Consider the following 22,731-nt stretch of genomic DNA (forward strand, 5'->3'; position numbering starts at 1 on the left):
ATAATCACTATCAATAGAAAAAAAATCTGACTTGATTTCAATAATACCAGAATAGAAAACCAATTTTATTTAATCGCTCATATCAAGCAAGAGCAAACCAACAAAAAATATTGTCATATTTAGATTAGATAATTTTTTGTTGTTGTTCAGTGTTACTGTGTAAAGGTATGAATAGGTTTTCGTTGAAATGAAGTAGAAAGTATAATTGGTCAAATAAGTGTATTTTTTATTTATAAATAAAAGAACAGGTATACAACAGTAGAAATCATTAAAACATTTATATGTATTACTAATATTTTTCATATATTATATTATTGAGAAGCGTCATAACAAATATACAAAATAAATATAAAATATATCCAAATCATTGACAATGTAAATAAATGCTAATAATAATACAGTATAATATTAATCTGGCTCATTGAACTTTGGTCTTTCGACGATCACTATGTATTGTTGACAATACATACAAATTTATGCATCAAAATTCATAACCACGAACGAACAAACACGTAACAAAAAAACGCTCGTAACTTTATAAGTTTTATTTCATCGACACATCTATTATTATGCATAAATTACAAATCAGATCACACTTTTATGCTGTTTTTTTTTTTCGGATCCAAACGTTTTATATATCAGAAATTATCTTGTTAATGTTTCTTACAATCTATACATAATTGAATTTTTTTGTTTAACATCTAATGTGAGACAAAATGGTAAAATGTTAACAATACTTTCAACGCCTAATAATTGGGGAGAGTGGTGTTGTATATATATATATAATAAATAAAAAGCTGTATCGGATTCATCCTGCAGTAATGTGGTCGTTCAAAGCGAGGAAGAAAAAAATGCGATCAAGCTTCATCACAGTTAAATATATGTGGTAAAAGTCGGCGTGGCTTCCATTTGTGACATTATATATCATCAAAACTTGCAAAGTCACCTTGCCAGTTGTCCTTCTTCGGTTTGTCAGACGCTGTGCAGCTGAAGAAGTCGTCCCCGTCGAAAGGATCGCTGTCTCGTGCGAATATATTCACAGATTCAGATTTTTTAATATCCAGTTCCGGTTTAGATCTAGATTTATTGCTAGAATGCTTTTGACTCCGCCTATTTTCAGGGATGGCGCCATCTTTCGATCCAAAGTCGAATCCGACTATCTTTTCGGTGCGTTCTTCTTTCGTAGTGACTACTTCTTCTCCTTCTGGAATCGTATTGCGACAGTGATCACCATTCGCGTCGCTCGTTCTTAGAATCCCGTTTCTAGGCTCCGGAGAAAAGTCATCTTCGAACAAAGAACGTGATGAATTCGGCGGAGACTTTTGCGGTTTGATCGACGCTGGAGATCCTGATAAGTTTTCAGAACTCAGTTCCTTTTCATACTTGAATCGATTAAAACTCGACACTCTGGTCACCGGAGATTGTTTTTCAAGACTAGCATAAGTTCCATCGTATTTCGAACTTTTTCTTACTGAACTAGTGGTTTCAACAAAGTCATTCTCGAACGGCGAAGTTTGAGACTTGGGCGAATCCTTCTCTGAGAAGTCATTAGAGAAACGAAATCTGGCGTTGTTTTTAGGCGCCATCGGGGAGTCGGCTTCGGATTGGTTGAAGTCGTCGAAGAAATGGTGTTGGTGCCTAGAGCGCGGTGGCGAAGTTAAGGGAGGCGGTGATGGAGAATGATCTCTGGGGAAGTCGTCTTGGAAGGGAGACCTGTGTGCGCGATGCCTTGCAGGACGTGGTCGGTGAGAACTGGAAGACGAAGGACCGAGACGGTTCCGAGAACGTTCGGCGCCGGAACTACCGCCACCCGATCGCCTATCTCCTTCTCCGCTGCTTCCAGAACGTCGCCAACTCCGGTTTCCCATCGTACAGCTATATCTAAGATGAACATTGATACTAAGATATATTGATAAAAATTGAAGAAATTAAAATGAATAGTAAAATTTTTAGACCTGTGAGCTTCATCTCCTTGCCATGGTGGTTCACCTCTTCTTCTACTACTTTCCCTTCTACCTACAGTGCTATATCCACGTTCTATAAAGACAATATTACGATATATTAAATGTATATTTTATTCAATCATTCATGCACACTGACGAGTGTACAGATCAAGAAATATCAATTACAAATACATAATTATTATATACTAGTGGTTTTACCCGGCTTCGCTCAGTATTTGTAATATAAACCGCTTAAACATGGCCAATCTAATAGTAAACATTTTATTAAATTTATTCGATGTTTTATTTTATTTAAATTAATTTGAATATTCATTTATTTTTTTATTAAATTGAACGACACGGATTTTAGGAACCAAACAAACATAAATACAAAGTCTCTTTCGAAATTATATATTAGATATTACATTAAACACGACATCTATAGTCATCTATAACATTATACTGAAGGCAAATACGATCAACATCCATAGAGACATCTATTGAGAAATTTGCAGCATTTATACAAATCAGCGAAAAATCGAGATGTTGAATAACTCGAATTTGTATGAACCGTTTCAGTGATAAATCAGATAAATTGGCAAATTCCGATTGGAAACGATGTCACATATCCAAGGTCTGGCCATCAGCAACCAGTGGGAATCGAACCCGTGACCACTTCAAAAGACCAAATTTAAAATTCATAGATGTCTCGAGTCTTTCAGTGCCTTGTAATTCAGCGACTAATGTAATAAAAATGCTGCATTGTTTGTAATTGGCCAGGAAGGCGCATTGGGGTTTACCTGTTAGGCCTTCCTGGTATATATGTATATAATTAAAAAAATAATAAAATAATGTATGTAAAACGATCGAAAGAGAAGTACATGATGGGTTGTGTTTGAAATGGTGTCCAAAAGGATACCAGAACAAAGAAAATGCGTAGATGACGATGAATGCAGACGGAAGACAGAAATTTTGAGAATAGTAGTTTTCTCTTCAGACCAACAACATAACCAATTGTTGTTGAAACCAACCGATTGGTTCTCTACATTCAAAACTATACATTATATAGTCACACCTCTCATATTTTTGGAGTGCAATGGACACCAGGGTAGTCCAAAATGGGCAGAAATGGAAGATTGGTGAGGCTTTCATCCAATAGCATATTTACACTTACCATCGGGCCTTCGACGCTCGTCATCGGGCCATCCCCGTTCTCGTCGCATTTCCCTACTACTAGAACGAGTACACGGCGATAATCGCCTACTTCCAGAATAACCTCGTTCTCCGGACCACCTAAAAGTAAAAATTAAATTTGTAATCACAAAACTACACCAAAAAAAAAAAACCCTAAAAATAATACGAATCTAACTCGTCATCTTCATCTCTAGATTTGTGCCGTCTTCTCTGGCGATCGCGATCTCGATCACGTCCACTTCCAGAGTCACGACGCTCACGTGAACCACCCGAATCTCGTCTTTCACAAGAACCGATCGATTCACGCCTATAACAATATAAAATATAATTTCATATACATATTATAAAACCGTACTGTATTATATAAAATCATTACCGTTCCCGATAACGTGAATGAGGAACTGCATCACGCGGAGGCAGTGGAGGCTCTTCTTCCCATGGTGAAACGTCTCTTGATGATGACGAAGTTTGCCCTGAAAAAAATCCCAATATTACAATAAGAAATTTAATGTAAAATTATTTATTATATTAGTAAAATATTATATATTACTAGTGTGCCAGTTAGTTTTGGGATTTCTTCTATGTCTTCGGGATGATGTTTCTGGATAGTTGCGTGACCAACATTTCACTTGCTGCGGTGGTGATTCTTTCGAATCTGAAGACCATGGTGATGCACCGTCTTCGCTTTGAGCTGGTGGTGATGAGCGTCCAGGAAGTAGCGTCCATGCATCGCCCGGTCTGCTTGATTTTCCACTACTTCGACGACTGCTATCTCTTTCTCGATCTCTATCGGCAGATTCTCTTCCACCTGAAAATAAAATGGCAACAGTTATTTACGGCATTATATCATTTCTATCGTCTATCAATGAGGATATTATGTTTTAAAAGGTTTACCTGTAAGGACTATCTCAGGAGAAGATCCACTGGCGACATCGCTAATTGATCCAGACACTAACGGCTGAGGAGCGGTGAGTTGAATAGGCGACTTTTTGATAGGTTCAGGAACTTTTTCAGGACTAGCAATATCTTTCACGACTAATGGCGACTTTCTAAATGCATCTTCCGGGTTCACCAGAGAGAGCGAGTTATCGATGCAATCGAAGAAATCGGAATGATCGAAACCATCAGATTTTTCATCTGACTTCTTCCTCTCTTTCGGAACCTGCAATGGCACTGATATATCAAGCGCTTCCGATAACTCTGCACTCAATGGACGAGGTATCTCATCGACAGTCGACAGATCCCTAAGAGCGGCGTATCTGTCTGTAGCTGAAGATTTACCCTTACTTACTTCGACGTCTTTAATCTTAGTTTCCGTGCTTAACGTCACATCTATATCTGGAGTCGGAGAGAGACTAGTCTTTTGAATACTGTTAATGACACTTTTTAATTCTTCTAATTTCGTATTTTGTGCGGCGCTTGAAACGGGAGCTATCATACTCAAAGAATCAAACTTAATATTACTAATCGGCTTAGTTGTGACTGGTTTATCGTCTACGTTTAATATAGAAGTATCGCAAGGCAAGTCTGGCTGCGAGCTTAAAGAATCGTGCTCTTCTTGGTTTTGGACTAGATCATTGGCTGGCTTCAAACCTTCAGCTTCAATCTCTCGAAAGACAGCATATCTATCATATGAGCTTTTGTTGGATTTATTGAAATTATCGAAATTTACTTCAAAAGCATCCACAGCAGCTGGAACGGTAGCAGGAGCAGAAGTAGTGGTAATAGTATTGCCTGCAGTGAAGTTATCTTCAAAATTTACATCAAATTCAATGTTTTTATTATCTAAAGTTAGTGGTGGTCTTTCGGCGACTTCTGGCGGCTGGTCGGGGACCTCTGGCTTTGCGCTCTCTCCATTACTGCCGGTTTGAATGTAGTCATGAAGGTGTCCTGTCAATTGAGCTAAAGTCATGCGAGATAGAACTTCGGCTGGCATTCGCAAACGTCCAGCTAGTTCATCCATTCCGCAAGTTAATAATTGTGCTAGTGTGATATCGAGCCCGGGAGAAGGGGCAGTCGGTGGTGCTGTAGGAGACGGTGCAGGACGTCGTGGAACCATCGGAGCCGGTACTAAGTAATCTTCTTCTGGGGCAACCGCTGGACTCAACCAACTGAGAGTATTTATAGATGACGTTGTCGATTGAGAGGTAGTTTGTCTCTTGCGAGCAGGTAAAGGCAGAGGTGGTCCGACGTTTATATCTCCAGCACGTTCGATGGGTTTTTTTGGTGGTAAGGGGGGTGGTGGTGACGGTGATGGTTGAGCTCGCTGTCTACCTGAGTGAGGTCGTTGACGAATCGTCGACTTATCAATTATATTCTGTCAATAAGAAAATGCATTCATTCATAAGTGAAAAGTAAAGAGGCTAGTTTAAGTACATATGTATATGAAAAAATATTTAGTTAATAAAATTCAAGGGTGGAGGTTGATAAAGATTAATTTCCCATCTTTATATTCAAAAAGTACATACCTGTTTTATCAGCTTTGGTGATTTAATGATTGATTCTAGCGGTAATGATACTTGAAGAGGTACAATATCGCTCTTTAAAGCAGCACACAAGAATTTAATTTTCGTAGATTGGTCCAGTCCGATTCTAGTTTCAGGCAAAGTTGTTTCTTTTCCAAAGTTTGTATTGGGTTTACTGGGCGGTGTTATGAATTCGGAAGACTGCAAACTCTTGTTAAAGTCCAGCGAGCCACCGACGAACGGATCGTCACGGAGCGATTCTGAAAATGGGTCGGTATTGTCGAACGGGTCAGTTTCAGCAAACGGATCAGACGTGAAGAGAGTTGAATTATTGAAGAGTTGATTTGCCGGCTGTGGTTTAGCTATGCTGACAGAGCCTCCGGAATGTCTTCCGACTGACGTAAGCGTTGTCAGCAGTTCCGCTTTCGGACTAGAATCAAATTTTGGCTGGAAAAGACCATCAGAAGGAGCCACCGCAGTTCCTCCGACCAAATCTTTGAGGACCTTCTTCGGCGGGTTTTTCAACTCTTGGAAGAAGTGCTTTTTATCAACATATGGTTTACTACGACCAGTCCCCAGTGGATCTAACTCTGTGAAAACATCGAATATAGCACTCGAAGATCCTTCAGCATTGGCCTGAAAATATATTTACACACAATAAACAATAAGCACATAGTTTTTAAAAAATTTGAGGATTCAATTAATAAAACATATACCGTAAGCAATGCTTCAAGAGGAACCGGGGAAACTGAAGCTGTATTATCTAGGATAATTGGTGCTGGTGTTTCAATTGACCTCCGTTCAACTGATCCTCTTTCGATGACCTTACGAGGACTTTTATAGCTCGGTCCTGGAGAAACTGTAGTCGTGGGTGACGTTTGTGATATTATGGCAGGGGCAGAAGTGGTGACAGTCGGCAGAGATGCCGGTGGATCAAAGTTGAAGTGTGTACGAGCTGGTGGAGGACTAAATGGAGAGCCTCCATCACTCGTAAGGCTCGCTGTCGTTCGTGGACCCCGTGAACTACTCGGTGGCGGTGGCAAGAAACCCTAAAACATAAATTTACATGAATTCCATGTGTCTATTATATAACGACGAGCCATATATATTAATTTATTCATACTGGAACTGGTGCCCCTGTGAAAGAATCGCCGAAAGGATCTGTAGGAGTCAATCGTTCCATTTGATGTAAACCCCTCTGTAAAGAATTCAGCTCTTGTACCAAATCGACTAGTTCGGCGACGGCACTACCACCTGAAGTACCAGCAGCATTGCTGATATTCGCCGATGTTGAAGTCGACGGATTTGATACACTTCCACCTAAACGTGTACGTGTACTTGAATTTTCACCGTTCTATATATTGAAAAAACAAAGATTATCATAAGAAATATATAAAATAAGATATAAATAAAAGATACACACTTTTGCAGCTTCTAAATTTGCACTCGATATGTAGCGCGATGCTGTAAGTAGAGCTTTGTTTTCTAATTGTTGTTTGGCTAATTCTATTTCCTTCTTCTTTAATTCGAACACCACTTGAAATAAATCTCTCATTGTGATGACGACCTAAATTCGTACATTGCATTAATATTTCCATCGATAGTAATTCACACAAAAAAGTAAAAGTTAATTTTACTTGACTAGCAGCTTTGTCAGTTTTAATACCGAAGAATCTATGACCGGTATCGGGCGATCCAAAAATATATCCGAAAGCTCTCGAATCGCTCATGTCTTGGGCTATGAAAGATATTTTATGCACCGGATGATGATAGAGCGAGTCCTGCAAATTAAAACAATCCGTAATAATAAACAATTCACAACAAACTTTAAGATTCACGCAGTTTGGATACTCACTCCGGATTTTTCATCGCGTAATCTTAGCCCGTCTATGGCGACGTGTACAGATATTCTCTGTTTGTGTTCTCCGGCAGCACGGATGGCCATTTTCAGATCGGCGAGTGCCTCCTGACACATTCTGTCGCCACGAGCTTCCGCTACCTCGAGAATGCCAATTAGTTTGGCTTTGAAGAACACACCTTCGCCCAAGAACCGAGACGGTTCGTTTTTGTCTGCACAACACTCACGGATAAACCATTCCGCATTAATACATTGTTTCAAATTTAAATTATACAACAATATATAGTATAAAATTTTGATAATATATTATTATATTATGTATATACAAAAAAATCCCTAACTGTTATAATAAAATTTTTACCAATAAATATCCGACTTAAAGTGCATAAACGGTTAACTACAAAGTATTGTCATATTAAACTGATATAGATCTACCATTATGTTTAGAAAAACGGCAAATACTGAGAGTAAACATTCTTCCTGACCACGTCCATTAAAAATTTGTCAACCAGATTATTTTTATAAACGCCATCGTGTCAAAAAAATCAAAGTGTTTCACTGCAATCTTGAGTGTCACCTACAAAATTTTGAAGTACATACATAGAAAAGGAACAATCAAAGAATATACAATAAATCTAAATGAGGATCGTATGTCAAACACCAGCCATGACAGGTACATTTAAAAGCACATTTTCTTTTTTCGTCTGCAACGCATTTTAATCATTCAAATGAATGTTATTGTGAATATAAAGATTTTCCACATTACATATATTGTTTCTATTTTTTTTTATTTTGTGGACAAGGCAATAAGTTGTAAACAAACACTCTGAGGAGGTCCATGAATAAAAAAACAGAAAAGCCTGATAAAAAGGCCACAAACAAGAGTTCTAGATTTAATGGTAGAACTATACCTACATAAAATACTACACACAAAGTACACATAGTAAAAGTATCACAAAGTAAGAAAGAAACATTCTATTATAAAAAAATTAGGGATTTTTTCAACAATAGTGGTGATTACAAACATTAAAGATGAGAACAGTGCGATTTTTTTTTTAAATATATAAATGATTGCATGATGAAAATGGTATTGGGATTTGAAAGCGTGATCAATGTATCTCCTCGTCCAGTATAAATCAAAATCATGCACCCGAAATTCATAATTAAGATCATGCAAGGAACAAAATCAGTAGGGTGTATTAGTATACATCACCTCGGTGCATAAGATTACCCACAACCGAAAATATTATAATATACAATACATTACAAGAGTGAGGTTTACACATTATGTATGCAACTTTTGCACAACATGTTGTACAATGTGTTGTACACGCATACTCAGTACGCGGGTAACACGTCGGGCAACGATGATAAGTATACTAAAGAGAGTATTGGTAGTATGAAAAGTTATAATATCCTAAACACACTCACCGAATGGTCTTAAGAGATGTTGGAAATGGCAGACCTGCATTCTTAAAATAGTTGTCCGCCTCCACCAGGGGACTCGCGCTCTTAGCGGGCTGCTTTAATATTCTCTACATACACGCCGATACACATTTATTTCCATCTCAATAAATGCCACAATGTGTAAACCTGGCAAACGGTGTTTGAAAAAAGCAAATTTTTGTATAGGCATATTTTGTTCAATATCAAAATTGTTTTATTCAGCATTATTATTAAGAAAAAAAACAACAACAACAAACAACACTCGACTAAAATCCTAAAGGGTTTACGGCTACTCATCGCTCATACAATACAATATTTTGTCTTGTACCGTGGATAAACAATATAAACATGCAAGTTGTAATTCTATATATAATATATATATATATATATATATATATATATATATATATATATATATATATATATATATATATATATATATCGGCTAAATAGGTATCGCTTTCGGCGTAATCGAACAATCAAACTCTGACCAATTTGACTACATGCTACTCAATTTTGTATACATAACATAATACATACTAGACAGACTGACCAACTTTTCGAGAAGTCAAAAAGGGACAAAATCCATAGGTTTTTTGGTGTAATGTGATATACTACGATCCATCCGCTGTAGGAAAACACTTTGGTAAAACATACATGCTATCAATTTCACCGGATGGATTATACATAATTAAGCCGGCAGTATAGCTCGGTGTTTGCGTTAATGCTAACCACCGAGAGGTTTCCGGCTTGACTTCGATTGAAGAGAATTTATTCCTAGTATTTCTGCAGTGCTGCTGGTCAGACTCGGATATTTATCACTGCAAGTCGATCGTTTCCTATCAGAGTTTGCCAATTTATCTGATTTCATTGTTGAAACGGTTCCTACCTACTATTTAATACCATGTATGTCGTTCAGGGGTAAAACCCGTAACGAAATTATGGTGAAATGTAAATAAAATAAAAATTTTATATAAAAAAGTTGGGCAGTTGCTTGGATATTATCCCAATCCAATTAGGTATTATCCCAATCCAATAGGTAGGAACTAGATAGCGACACCTTTCGTAGCTGACAAAGTCTATGAGTCGTAAACAACGTGTTCCGCGAATACCAAAAGGTATGCACACAGAACTCTATAGACCCAGAAGAGGGTTCATGACGCGTGTACGCAGAATTTTCGTCAGTTGAATGACTAGAAAGTGGAGGGTGATTAGGGCAATATGGTTTTTAGCCGACATGGCTATTGTCAACTTCGTAGAAAATCATTTTTATTGCTCTTTTGCTTTCAACACTGTTGGAACGTGTATTGTCATTTAGGATTGCCCTAATGTGCCCTGATTGCCCGTATTTTAGTAACGACAGTACTCTGTAATGAAAAATTAGCACTGACGACTGTTTAAACGACACTGATGCCCAAAAATCGACCGAAATGGCTGCCATGTAAGTAACCGACACGTGTGATGACTAAAGAGCGGACCCAGAGCGCGCCGTTCATTGTTCAATTGTTGTAAATGCATTTTTAAATGTTCGCCGAACCTTTTTTGCACTCTAGCTTTGTAAATAGAGCCAAACCGCCCCGATTCCTGGAAAAAGCACGCTCTCTATCCGCGCTCTAGTGATGACCAAAGGGCGGATAACCAGCGTGCCGTCTTGAAAAAAATGGTTACTTTGCGAGAGCCGAACTGGTCTTTATGCTTCTCAAAATATTATTTGTTTTATAGAGTAAGTAATAGAATTTTTTTTATAAATTATAATAATTCTGTGAATAATAATAAATAGTTGCCTAGTTCGGTCCAACTTTTTGTTCAACGGCACGCTGCCTATCCGCCCTTTAGTGATGACTAGAGGTAGGATAGTCACAGTGCTATCTATTGTTCGGCAAACCTTTAACAATGTATTTACAACCTTTGAACAATACACGGCCCCCTCAGGCTCCGGTGACTAGTGATGACAAGCGCCAATAATTCTCAACACATAATGGTAGATCTATATATATTATCGAATACTTTGTTTCAAATTGCAGAGCTTTTGTATATTGCGCCGCAGCGGAATTTTTTTTTAAGATAAAATCGGCCTCTTACATACATATGTACCAACGCAATATATCCAGAAAACAGTTATCGAAATATCTATAGACAATTAACGACACTTGTCACTATAAACGTGATCGCGCAGCGAAGCGTAATAATCGTAAATAATTGATAAAGCGCGAGGCTCACTACTAAACAAGTACCCAATTAACGTACAATCGAAGTTCATTGGAAAAAAGTACGCAAATGTCCCTTCCGATTCGGCACAGTTGGTCACCCTAATGTACACTGTACAAATCTATTGTGTAACAATTTACAAACCCGCTGCAGTATTCTAAACGACTGATGCGAATCAACAAATGTGACGTTCAAATTATGTATATTGCAATCACATTCCTAATCGATTCCACAAATATTTAATACTACATATATTACAGTATATAGTCACAAGCTATCGGTAACCTTCGATTTATTATTTCATCCCTTATGTTCCTTCCATTGATTATAATGTTATAATTATAACAATGGAAAATCATTCGGGCACCACCCAAATTATATATGTACCCTCAAAGGTGTATGTTGTTCGGGTGACTCATTCCAGGAATTCCATTTTATAACATTATTATTGTTATGCCAGCAATTTACATAATCAATACGCTAAAAAAATATGTGTATATTTAGACTAGATACGTAATTGGGGAATTTTAGAAGGTGCTTCCCCTCCTGCATGACGAATAAGGTAGAATCTGATAACAAACTTATAGATATTCCCGAAATCTAATTCAAACTGTTTTAAAGTTGATCGATTTGACATTTATTGAAATTTACACTAAAAATAAATTTAATATAGATTTTGGAAAAAAAAAAATAGGTACAAAAATTGTAAAGAAATAATATCCATACATCAAAAAAAAAATACACGTAATTTATATATTTTTTTTACACTTTCTAAGCGGTTTTCATTAATAGAATGAAATTATTTGGCAAAATCGAAAATGTCAATTTTCAAGGAAAACGACATTTGACTATTATAAAAAATATATATAATTTAAATAAATTATACTGTGAAATCTTGTTGAACTGAAAATTCGTTATAATTTAACTAGAAATATGTATGTGATAACTTAATATTACCTTTCGCGGTACTCTTTTAGCGAATTTGCAAATCTAGTTTGCGATCATTAACATTATAAACATTATAATATTTTTATTCTAGTGACCAAATATGTCAATTGATACCTGAAGTATTTTTTAAATAGAGAATCACACATAAAAGTATTTTTTTACGCCATCCGTGCTACTGGCATATGACGCCTATAGCGGTCATCCGCGGGGAAAGGGTTAACAGCAATTACATATGTTCGGGCTGCCAAAAATAATTTGAAATATATGTATATGTATTCTTTATATAGTCGGTCGACTGTAGGATGAGACTTGAGGAAAAATGTACATGCTGTCTCTTGCACTGCCTCTCGACCAATAGCATTTCGTGCAGACAGTAAAACACTGTACGCGCGAAATGCTATTGGTCAAAATGGGGTGTAAGGCACATGTGCGTTTTACCTAAGTGTTCCTACATCGAATGGATTGTAGCAGAATGCAATTACATACATAAATATATTTATTTTCGTAAGAACATACATTTTAAAATTTGCTAAATGCTGTTATTCAATTACTGCTAATTTTAAGTGGTAGATTTTTTAGGCTATTGTTATCCCCAGTTTTATGTAAAATGAATATTATATAATAATAAAATGTAAAAATGATCTAAATAGGAATTTTATTTCAGAATTATATAAGGCATTTAAATAGTATAACCATTCGTTATTTGTTATATTTTTATTCGCCACTGATTAAAAAAAAAAATTATTTGTTTGTATAAGGTATGTACCCCCCTTTGTATTTGTATGTATTTCTTATAAGATGAAAGAGCTAACTAATTTTTTTAAAAGGCTTTTTTCAAAAATTATAAAAAAAACATTGCCCGTCCCCAACCCTTTCCCTGCATTCACACCCTCCCCTAAAAAAGCCTCTCCCCCAAAGGCATAAATCATTTAAAAACGCATCTAAATCAATCAATCACAACCGGGAATAAATAACCTAACTTGCACACGACTAGCACGGGAAAATCGATCGTCTCGCGTGTCACTACCCTGCGAAGACAACGTAGGGTCGTTTACGGGGGTTCGAGGACACACAGAAAGGGGTAGTAGGGGCAATGCACGGACCATTTTAAAATTTGATTTGTGCCAGAGCAATAAAAGGTGATCGATCGGCGCGTCTACGAAAAAAGAAAACAATAAAAAAAAAAGAAAAACAAACGTGGGGAGGGGATGATAGTGTATGAAACGTGCCACAATAGAACCGTCGAGAATCGCTTCTTGCATCGTGCAGAGCATGCTGGAGAACAATGAGGCAAATGCAGCAGGGGTGTTGGGTCAAGCCAGCAGGGTCGAACGACCCTCGACTTGGGGGGTGGGGGGGGGGGGGTTGGATGAGGGTACTCCATGATGATGTCCATGAGATACACGCACACACTCAATCACACCCACTCGCACACGTATGAGAGAGTAAGACTCACATTTGCAGGGGCTGGTTTTCTTGCGTAATGTTTGCATTTGGAACTCGGCTTGCGGAAGCTTGTGGTTGAACATAGAGAGAAACAGGCAGATAGGAGAAAAAACAAGATATGAGACACTCGGTTGTCCGCGGTTGCGCAACAAACTCAACCGGCTGACATTTATGTTTCGATTTCAATATTGAAATGTGTGTTGGACGTACATCGTGCGAACATAAACACTTGAACTTGCGAAGGAACAGGGGCGGCCGTGGGTGATCGTTAGCGGCGACCGGCTGAGTGCGTCGAATCGCCCACGGACGCCACTGCGCACGTTCAAACAACCCCCCCAATCTGCTCCAGGGCTGCACCCCTTACTTGCTTGCCCCCACAGTTCTGGAATCGGAGCTGTGGGTACACCTGCAGATGCCCCCGACACGCCTCAACCTGCTGAAACTGTTCAGGCCTTTTTAGCATGCTAGTCACTCGTCCAGTAGTAGTCGAGACCTAGTCTAGTCAAAACCTAGATTTCATCAAAATCTTCGAGCCACACACACATGTACAAACTTTCTAGAACTTGTCATACTTGTCATAGAAGTAGAATGCATAGAATCGCTCTCAGCCTCCAAAAATATTGCTACAATAAGTTTGTTCATTGTTTGCTAAACTTCGTCTCTCTCTTCGATGGTTCGCTTTTAGACGATACTTTTGTTAACAATAACCATTCTATGCATTCTACTTCTATGGTCATACTAGAAAATGTACATATTTGCAAATCCTCCCATTTTGAATGCGATTCGACTAGGGCGAAAACACACTGAGAGGCACGCGGCACGTTTCTTTTTTAAGCGGGCTCTACACTCGCGCCGTAAACAGCCGCGAACACTGTGTGTGTGAGTCGGAATGTGAGTGTATGCGTTCGTGGCGCGAGTTCGCGCCGTTGTTCGCGCGCGAGTGTAGAGCCCGCTTTAGATACTTTTTAACATGCAAAAAAAAAACACAAGCACGCTTAGCCATACATGAGGAACGCCGTCCCAAAAACTAACATCCTCCCCCCCCCCCCCTTACCGCCAAAGTGTGTTCGGTGATATTTTATCCATGCATAAGTGTGACAATGATCGATAACGGTGAATCTTATATTTGAAGAAAAGTAGGAGAAAATTGTCGAAATTATAAGATCGTACAAATTAACAATGAACTGGGAACGCCCTTCTCTGAATGGTAGCTACGAAGACGTACCGTGCCGTTCCTTTCAGTGTGTTTTCACCATAAGAGCGAGCGTGATGCGTGTAAATGGTGCGATGCTCTGCTCTAGTGTTTTCGGTAATATTTTATCCTTGTATTGACAGTGACACTGATATTTGAAGAAATGTAGGAGAAACATGTCGAAATAATAAGATCGTACAAATTAAAAATGAACTGGAAACGCCCTTCGTTGGCTGGAAGCCACGAGGACTAAAAAAACACGTGCCACGTGCCTCTCAGGGACGTCATTTCGGCTTTTTCTTAGGGGTGGCAGGCAAAAATTGGTCAAATTGTTTTTTTTTTTTTCCAATTTTTTTTTATATCGGAATAAAAATGGAAAATATTTTTTATATACACCTCATTGAGTTTTAAAATATAAAAAATTAGCTTATTCTTGAAAAAATAATTATAAAAATATTATGTAAAAGTTAAAAAAGCGCCGCAGGCGAAAAATCTTCACATGGTCAGCAAAAATCGTCCATCAAACTTTGTCACTAAAAAACTATCAATTAACTTAATTTCTACCGACTGTATTTACTGCTATGTACATATGTATGTGTGTCAGATAAAAGTGTGCACAAGATAAAAGTTACTTCCGGCTATCGGATTTTGTTCAATTTTTTTTTTCATACTTAAAATTACTATCAGCATTATACACACTAAATATCAAGAAAATAAAAATAATTTAAAAAGTCAAAATAATATAATGAAATATTGTTTTAAAAAAAAATACTACTTCCGGTTTACAAATTCTGACCAAAACGTTAGGAGCTCTAAGATAATACATAAAGAATACAAATATAAATTTTCAGCTTAATCAGTTCAGGGGTCACATTGATACAAGAATTATGCTTGAATTTTTTCGTGAAGATCACACATGTTTAAGGGGTCGAAAAAAATTGTGGAAGAAAAATCGAACAAGAGTAAACTGCCACTTCCGGCTGAGGGATGCTTACCAAATTTTATACATAACTTGTTATTACGCTAAAACTTTTAGATATGAAATTTCAGTTCAATAAACCAAAAGGTTTCTGAGAAAAACATAAAAACCTCGATTCTCTAGAGTAAAAGTACTACTTCCGGTTCAGATAAAAATATTCAAAAAATATAAAATTATTATTTCTAGTACATGTAAAAAAATTTCAGTCCGATTCAGTTAGCAGTTTGGGAGATAATTGAATTCAAAAACTTAAAAAAAAAGAGGACACCTATAAGGGGAGGTACCATTTCCAGTCAACTTAAAAATTTACGTCGTGTCGATAAGAATTTCAGTAACCGATACTAAGTTTCAGTTCGATAGGACTAACTGTGTTCAAAAAATCCCCAAAATACACAAACACACACACATATTTTTTCTAGATCATTAAAACGTGATCAGTAATCGATTCTGAGATCGAATCAGTCAAAATTTCGAGTTGAAATTTTCGCATGATCACAAAACTTCATCTATTGTTACTACGTACATAGATAAAGTAAAAAAGGAAGAAGATTTCCTATTTATTTGAAAAATATATATTTATCCATGATGTCATTAAGGGTTGTCCCTGAGCGACATCTATGGTATTAAACTTGAATATATGTATATAAATTTTTAAATTATATTCAAACAGTGGATGGTTTTTGCTGGAGGAACCGTTTCAACAATGAAGTTACATACAAATCTGATAGGAAACAATCGACATAGAGTCACAAATATTCAAGTCTGATCAACAGCACTACAGATTATACTCGGAATAAATTATTTTCAATAGAGGTCAACCCACGGGTTCGAACCCGGCAACCTCCCGGTGGTTAGCATTAACGCAAACACCGAGTTATGCTGCTGGCTGATATACGGTGGACTGATCAAATCAGGTGGACTGTTCTGTCGTCGATGCATTTCGAAATGCCGTTTCAATAGAAGATTGGAGAAGAGCCTCTAATCACACCCCAGCTTATGGAGGTCACGATTCTCACTATTGAGAAATCGACTGTAAAGAAAATGTCACTAAAGCGTATCATGCAAAACTGGTTTTCTATGGCCACTGTGGAAATATTCACGCATGACGTAGCGAGTGCATCCGTATTAACGAAAGTTGTGTCATACGCATATGAATACTTTCGGAAAACGTCATATTGTGACGATATTGACTCGAGGATACGACGCAAGCAATATTGCGCCGTGTCGTCGCGTTCTGTCATGTATATGTAAGCCGATTTTCTTTGCAATCGTCTAAAACAAGTATGAACGCGCCGAAAACGAGCGGTGCTGTATAGTATGAATAGAAGTAGTATTTTCCGTGCAGTGCTGGATAATAGTGTAACGTGGGAATATGAGAGAGTATCCGCTGTCTAAGTAAATTCTTGGGTGAACAATAGAGACCATGGATTAGGCTAACGGAACTCAGCAAGTGCCCGAACAAAGGATACGCTGGAGTTCCGACAGACCTGCTGTAAAAAATAGATTCGTCACGATAATAATGGATCGGGGAAGCTGTGCAACTTGTCTTTTATAAGGAGGTAAACACGGTAGATCAGATTATTCTGGAGTGAGCGGCGGTTCTGTGTGGATCGTTGAATAAATGCTGTGAAGCGACTTTGGTCTTTCATTTAGATCCTGAACCCACCCCTATGCAACAATATAAATATACCTTAATGTGTATTGTTTGTAATATGCAGAGTCGTCGTGTAGCACGAAAAAGGCATATAACATATGTATGTAGATCGAATTACAAAAATGACGATTGAAGAATGTACGTGCAACTTTTACCTCATCTTTGAGGTATTATTTGATCAAAATATTAAATGCTTCTTACATAAAAAAAATAATTGAAACAGGAAAGGGAAATTTTGGAGCGATTAAGCTCAGGAGTGGACTTACTTGGATGAGTTTTTGTGTTGAAGACTTGTAGCTATACGGCGAAAACACACTGAGTGGTATGGGACGTCAAGTGTCATTGGTCTCCCGCTGTGACTGTAAAAAGTGGGTGTTCCCCAAACCGAATTCGGGAGTACTTGCAGGTGCAGAATGCATATGATTGGGGGTAATTGGATTATTCGTCACATTGCACAAGTTCTCGTTAGTATGATAGTTATCGTTAGTATGATGGACTTTTCGGCTGCCAGATGTTCCGTTATAGAGATTTTAGTGACTCTGTGACCAGTAATCACTGAACCACGCACGTGTATGCATATCCACATGCAACCTACAAGTGTCTCCTACATTTCTTCAAATATGGAATTCACCGTTACCGATCACTGTCAAGCAAGGATAAAATATCACCGAAAACATTCCAGGGGGTGATTTTCGGGACTGTATACCATGTATATGGGCTAGGGGTGCTGCGTTTTTTTCGCATGTTTAAAAGTATCTAAAAAAAAACACGCACCACGTACCACTCAGTGTTTTCGCCCATAGAATGAGGGTGGCCCTTACAGCATAAACTCTGAGTTGACAAAGACTCGAAAAATGAACTCATACCAAAGCATTCAGATTATGAGTGGGGACAAGTACACGTGTATGCGTAAGATTCATGGAAGGAGCCAATGAAACCGTCTGGTCCCACTCCTAATCTTAATGCTTTGGTACGAGTTCATTTTTCGAGTATTTGTCAACTCAGAGTTTATGCCGTAAGGGCCACCGGTATTTTTGATATATTTGAGTTGAAATTTTGGGTTAAACTGATGAGGCAATACTTTCAATGGAAAAAGAGTCGAAAAATATGACGCAATTCGGTTTCAGCTCTATGGTTCAATGGAACTGCTACAATTGATTGCGGTTATGATGGTTTTACACATACTATAGACTTAACTTCAAGGTGGCTTGCGATTAAATTTGTGGAAAAACAATTAAAGGAAGTTAGTAATTGCCGCAAAAATTCCAGTGATACATATTTATCATTGCGGTAGATTGAAATAATAAAAACATTATGGAGGAAAGTATTATATGTAAATAAAAAAAAAACCAGTAATGACTGATAAAATGGTCTGTTTGGTTATATTTATTTATAGCAACGGAATAGCTCAATAAAGAGGGAGGGCATACAGTCCAGTCATCAGATAAATTGTTCCGGAGGAAGCATTAATTAGGATACATAAATATATATATGAGTCTACAGATAAAAAGCCATAGTAAACGGAAACATATATTATATGACAAAACTGTACTTTTAAATTTAAATCGAGAAGAATGTGTTTAAATATCGGAAGTAAATTAATTGCTCAAGTAAAAAAATCTAAATAGAAGGGGGCAGGGGGAGAAAAGAAAAAGGATAATATTATGGCAGTAAAGATTTATTAAAAAAAATACAAATAAAAACTGTACGTATCATAAACAATTACAAGTTAGAAGTAATAAAAGTGTGTGCGGTATAAATATTGCAAGCATTGAATCTAATTTGTTCCGGATACATAAGAATTAGTAATATAAGGCCCAATCCTAGGCGAAAACATATGACAGACCAGACTCAAACCACCAGTTGGTTGATGAAATTTATAAGTGCAACTGCAGTCGCTAATACACCAATGAATTTCAGGGTAGATTTGAGTCCAAACCATCATATGCTTTCTAAAATGACGGCTATAGGAGCGGGCCTGTCTTAAATGTTAGATACCGCGGCAACGGCGCAATAACATACCACACGAGTGATATATTTTTACATTATATATATATCACTCATATGGTTTGGATCCTTTTTGCGAAACTAATACATCGTATTAACAAAACATGGCTCGGATTTCATCGCGTATTTTCTAAAAACTAAGAATATTTCTGTATTTACATCTAAATAACACAATGTCTTATACATAAACTACGGCTAAATTTAATTAAATATAAATTTTATTTTCATATATAAAACAAACACCAATTAAGAGGTTAAAGTATCATGCATTTTAAAGATATGTTAAAGCAGCAGTACATTTACAGCATTTTGAAGAGAACAATACAACGTATTTGGCAGTTGGCAATTTTTTCTCGGGGATTATAGTAATTGGCCAGGACGTAGTAATTTGTAAGTTAAAATTGAATATTAGCATGTGATTGTTACCAATCAATGGCCAAATACTGTAGTCCGTCCCCAAAAAATATATAAATTAAGTACAAAACCTGGGCTATCCAACTTGAGCGTGTATAAAATAAATTTTCAATATGAACAGAATTTTTATTACGCTACCTCGTGATGTGGTGTTGACAATGGAGGCGATTTATGAACTTAAATTAATTATAATTTGTCTGTTGATATACATATGTACGTCACATACTGACCTACAGTAGTGCGAAGAATGTCAATAAACATAGAGAGCATTCTAAAGTTCAAAATTTGCAACAATTCTTATTAAATATAAGTTGGATAGCCATTGTTCGTTGATTAAATTTCATCATGATTTTGGAAGAATTCATTTTATGTACACAAAGGCTTCTTTCTACTAAGTCCAATTGACTCGGTCATTGCCATTGAAATGAATCAGATCCGAGAAAACTTTATTTTAAGAATGGATCAATATTTTATTTAGTATAAATGACTCATACGTATTGAGTATATTTAATTTCATGGAATTTTTGTTTATTTTGAAGTCTCGATATGCATACAATTTGAACAATAAATATACAAAGTGATTCACAATATCATATGTAAATGCAAAACTTGTATGAATAAATTCATTTATTATAATTTGTATTTAAAACACCATTAAAATCGGTTTCGGGAAAAATTATCATTGATTAAATGAAACAGTGCGGTGTATTTTATACAGAAGTATAATAAATTGATCGAAAAAGATATTTTATGTGGATAGAGTATCCTTTAATATATATTTTAATTGTTAATATATATATTTTAATTGTTAATATATATATTTTAATTGTTAATATATATATTTTTATTAAAGAAAAGGCATTTAAACCGGTGAGGAAATATTTTGTGGGAGGAAAAACGTTTGATATACAGATAGGTTTTCAGGAACTGAACTGTTCCATAAAATATTGATGTATTTAGTTTCGATTTCAAAATATACTTACATTAAAGTACGAATAGTTTACTTTAATGGAATTTTTGTTTATTTTGAAGTCTCGGTATGTATATAAGTTGATTTAATATATTTGTATATTGAACAATAAATATACAAAGTGATTCACAATATCATATGTAAATAGAAAACTTGTACGAATAAATTAATCAATTATAATAAGTATTTAAAACACCATTAAAATCTGTTTCGGGGAAAATTCTCACTGATTAAATGAAACTGTATGGAGTATTTTATACAGAAGTATAATAACTTGATCGAAAAAGATATTTTTTATGTGGATAGAGTATCCTCTAATACATATACAGGTTTTTCATTCCAAATTGACCCTTTTTTTCATTTCAAATTGTCCTCTTTCAATGTCAATTTGAAATGAATAAGGGTCAATTTGAAATGAAAAAGGGTCAATTTGGAATGAAAAATCTATATAATAATCGTTAATATATGTGTTTATTAAAGAAAAGGCATTAACATCGGTGAGGAATAATTTTGGGGAGGAAAATCATTTTATATACAGATAAGTTTTCAGGAACGGAACTGTTCCATATAATATTGATGTATTTAGTTTAGGTTTCAAATTAGACTTACATAAAAAATGGCAAATATTCAACTTTCTTATATCGTTTTAGTTAACTTAATCAATATTTATTTATTACAGTTAATATTTAAAAAATGTGAAAATAATATAGACTGTTTTTAACGAGTTGAGATTTGGCAATATATGGACAATTGAAAAAAAATCTAAAAACTGTTAGTTTGCTTCAGTTCCAAGATAGAAAGAAAAGTTTCTTTTGTATAATTAAGCGTATACATACGTTAAAAATAAATACAAAGACACGTGAATCACTTAGTATAAAAATAAAATTGATCTCATCCAAAAGCTCACAATTGCTTTGTGAATGGCCAATAAATCTTCGTTAAACTTGAATACGCAGCGAAGCAGAGATAGTACGGTACAATTTAAAAATATTAGCATCGTATGAGGAAACGAACACAGGTATAAGTACATAGTAAGGGTTAGATCAGGAAAGAGTCAATTAGAATAGACTTACAAAGGTAGAGTGGTGAGGGTGAAGAGAGTAGGATGCGAATACGAATGCGGCAAACGCGAGCAGCCAAGTGTCGGAGCAACGAACCCGAATTGAACGAAACGAAACGGCGCGTAAACATCGAGTAAGGAGGTCGAGGTCGGCACCGGATGTCGAGGGCACAGCCTCCGAATCTACTTCCGGAAAGCCATCGCTCACCGCTCACGAACCAAACGCGTGCACCTCCACTTCACTGCTCCTCTCGCCGTTCGCATGTGTGGTGTGGTGTGGTGTGGTGTGGGGTGTGTGGTGTTGTGAGGAGTGGTGTATGTGTATGTGAAGCTTAAGATGAGGCTCTCACCGTGGGGCTCCGTCATGGTCGGCCCCTCGCCCTTCACCCCTCGCCGCGACCGGCCCTCAGCATCCTCTCTCCTCTCCTCTCCTCTCCTCTCCGATCTGCGATCTGCGATCTGCGATCTGCGATCTCCTCACTGACACATTCAAACTCGAACGTATGGGAGTGTACGTACGCCGGTGTTGCCCTACCTGTTTCGCGGAATGTAAACATAACGTTTCTTTGTTTTGGCCAAAAATTGACGTTTATGTTCCGCCCTTGAACTTTTTGCAAATAATACGATTGTAAATGAAACGCTATGCATGTCGGCCGTTTGTAATTTAAAGTATAAAATAGTTCAGAATCTCTTTTGCTTCTAGTCCCTTTTTGATATTGTTCGAGTCCCGACAAGAGATTGCCATCCGAAACGTGTAAAATCACATCCTGCTCCCACGCACGCATCTTTGTTTACATAGTATTGTCACACAGTTGACCTATTTAAAAATAACCATAATGGAAGTAAATCGATTTGTGCTACAAACGAATAATCTAATTCCAACAAATATTTCATTCTACTGCTTTTACTAAGTAAATACAAAGCCGCCAAGAAAAAATCCAGGCCCT

The 22,731-nt window shown here is 36.8% G+C and overlaps 1 protein-coding gene across 3 annotated transcripts; it reads right to left on the reverse strand.

Annotated features, from left to right (window-relative positions):
• Positions 1 to 203: 203 nt before the first annotated feature.
• Positions 204 to 22,326, reverse strand: Dab (DAB adaptor protein). 3 transcript variants are annotated; one of them, XM_077430382.1, is made up of 15 exons: positions 22,135 to 22,326; positions 8,892 to 9,053; positions 7,458 to 7,672; positions 7,240 to 7,383; positions 7,026 to 7,169; positions 6,726 to 6,956; positions 6,319 to 6,651; positions 5,606 to 6,238; positions 4,032 to 5,454; positions 3,688 to 3,945; positions 3,514 to 3,610; positions 3,313 to 3,444; positions 3,118 to 3,236; positions 1,956 to 2,037; positions 204 to 1,881 (listed from the first exon to the last, which is right to left on the reverse strand). In XM_077430382.1, exons 2-15 carry the CDS (start codon positions 8,929 to 8,931, stop codon positions 918 to 920), a joined length of 4,815 nt encoding a protein of 1,604 aa, XP_077286508.1. In that variant the 5' UTR covers positions 8,932 to 9,053; positions 22,135 to 22,326; the 3' UTR covers positions 204 to 917. The 3 variants fall into 3 exon arrangements, with proteins under 3 accessions (XP_077286508.1, XP_077286509.1, XP_077286510.1); XM_077430383.1 differs by having other exon boundaries at positions 210 to 1,875; XM_077430384.1 differs by lacking the exon at positions 8,892 to 9,053 and having other exon boundaries at positions 210 to 1,875; positions 22,135 to 22,317.
• Between the last annotated feature and the right edge of the window lie 405 nt (positions 22,327 to 22,731).

Source organism: Arctopsyche grandis, chromosome 5 (assembly GCF_051622035.1).
Source record: "Arctopsyche grandis isolate Sample6627 chromosome 5, ASM5162203v2, whole genome shotgun sequence".
Lineage (NCBI taxonomy): Eukaryota > Metazoa > Arthropoda > Insecta > Trichoptera > Hydropsychidae > Arctopsyche > Arctopsyche grandis.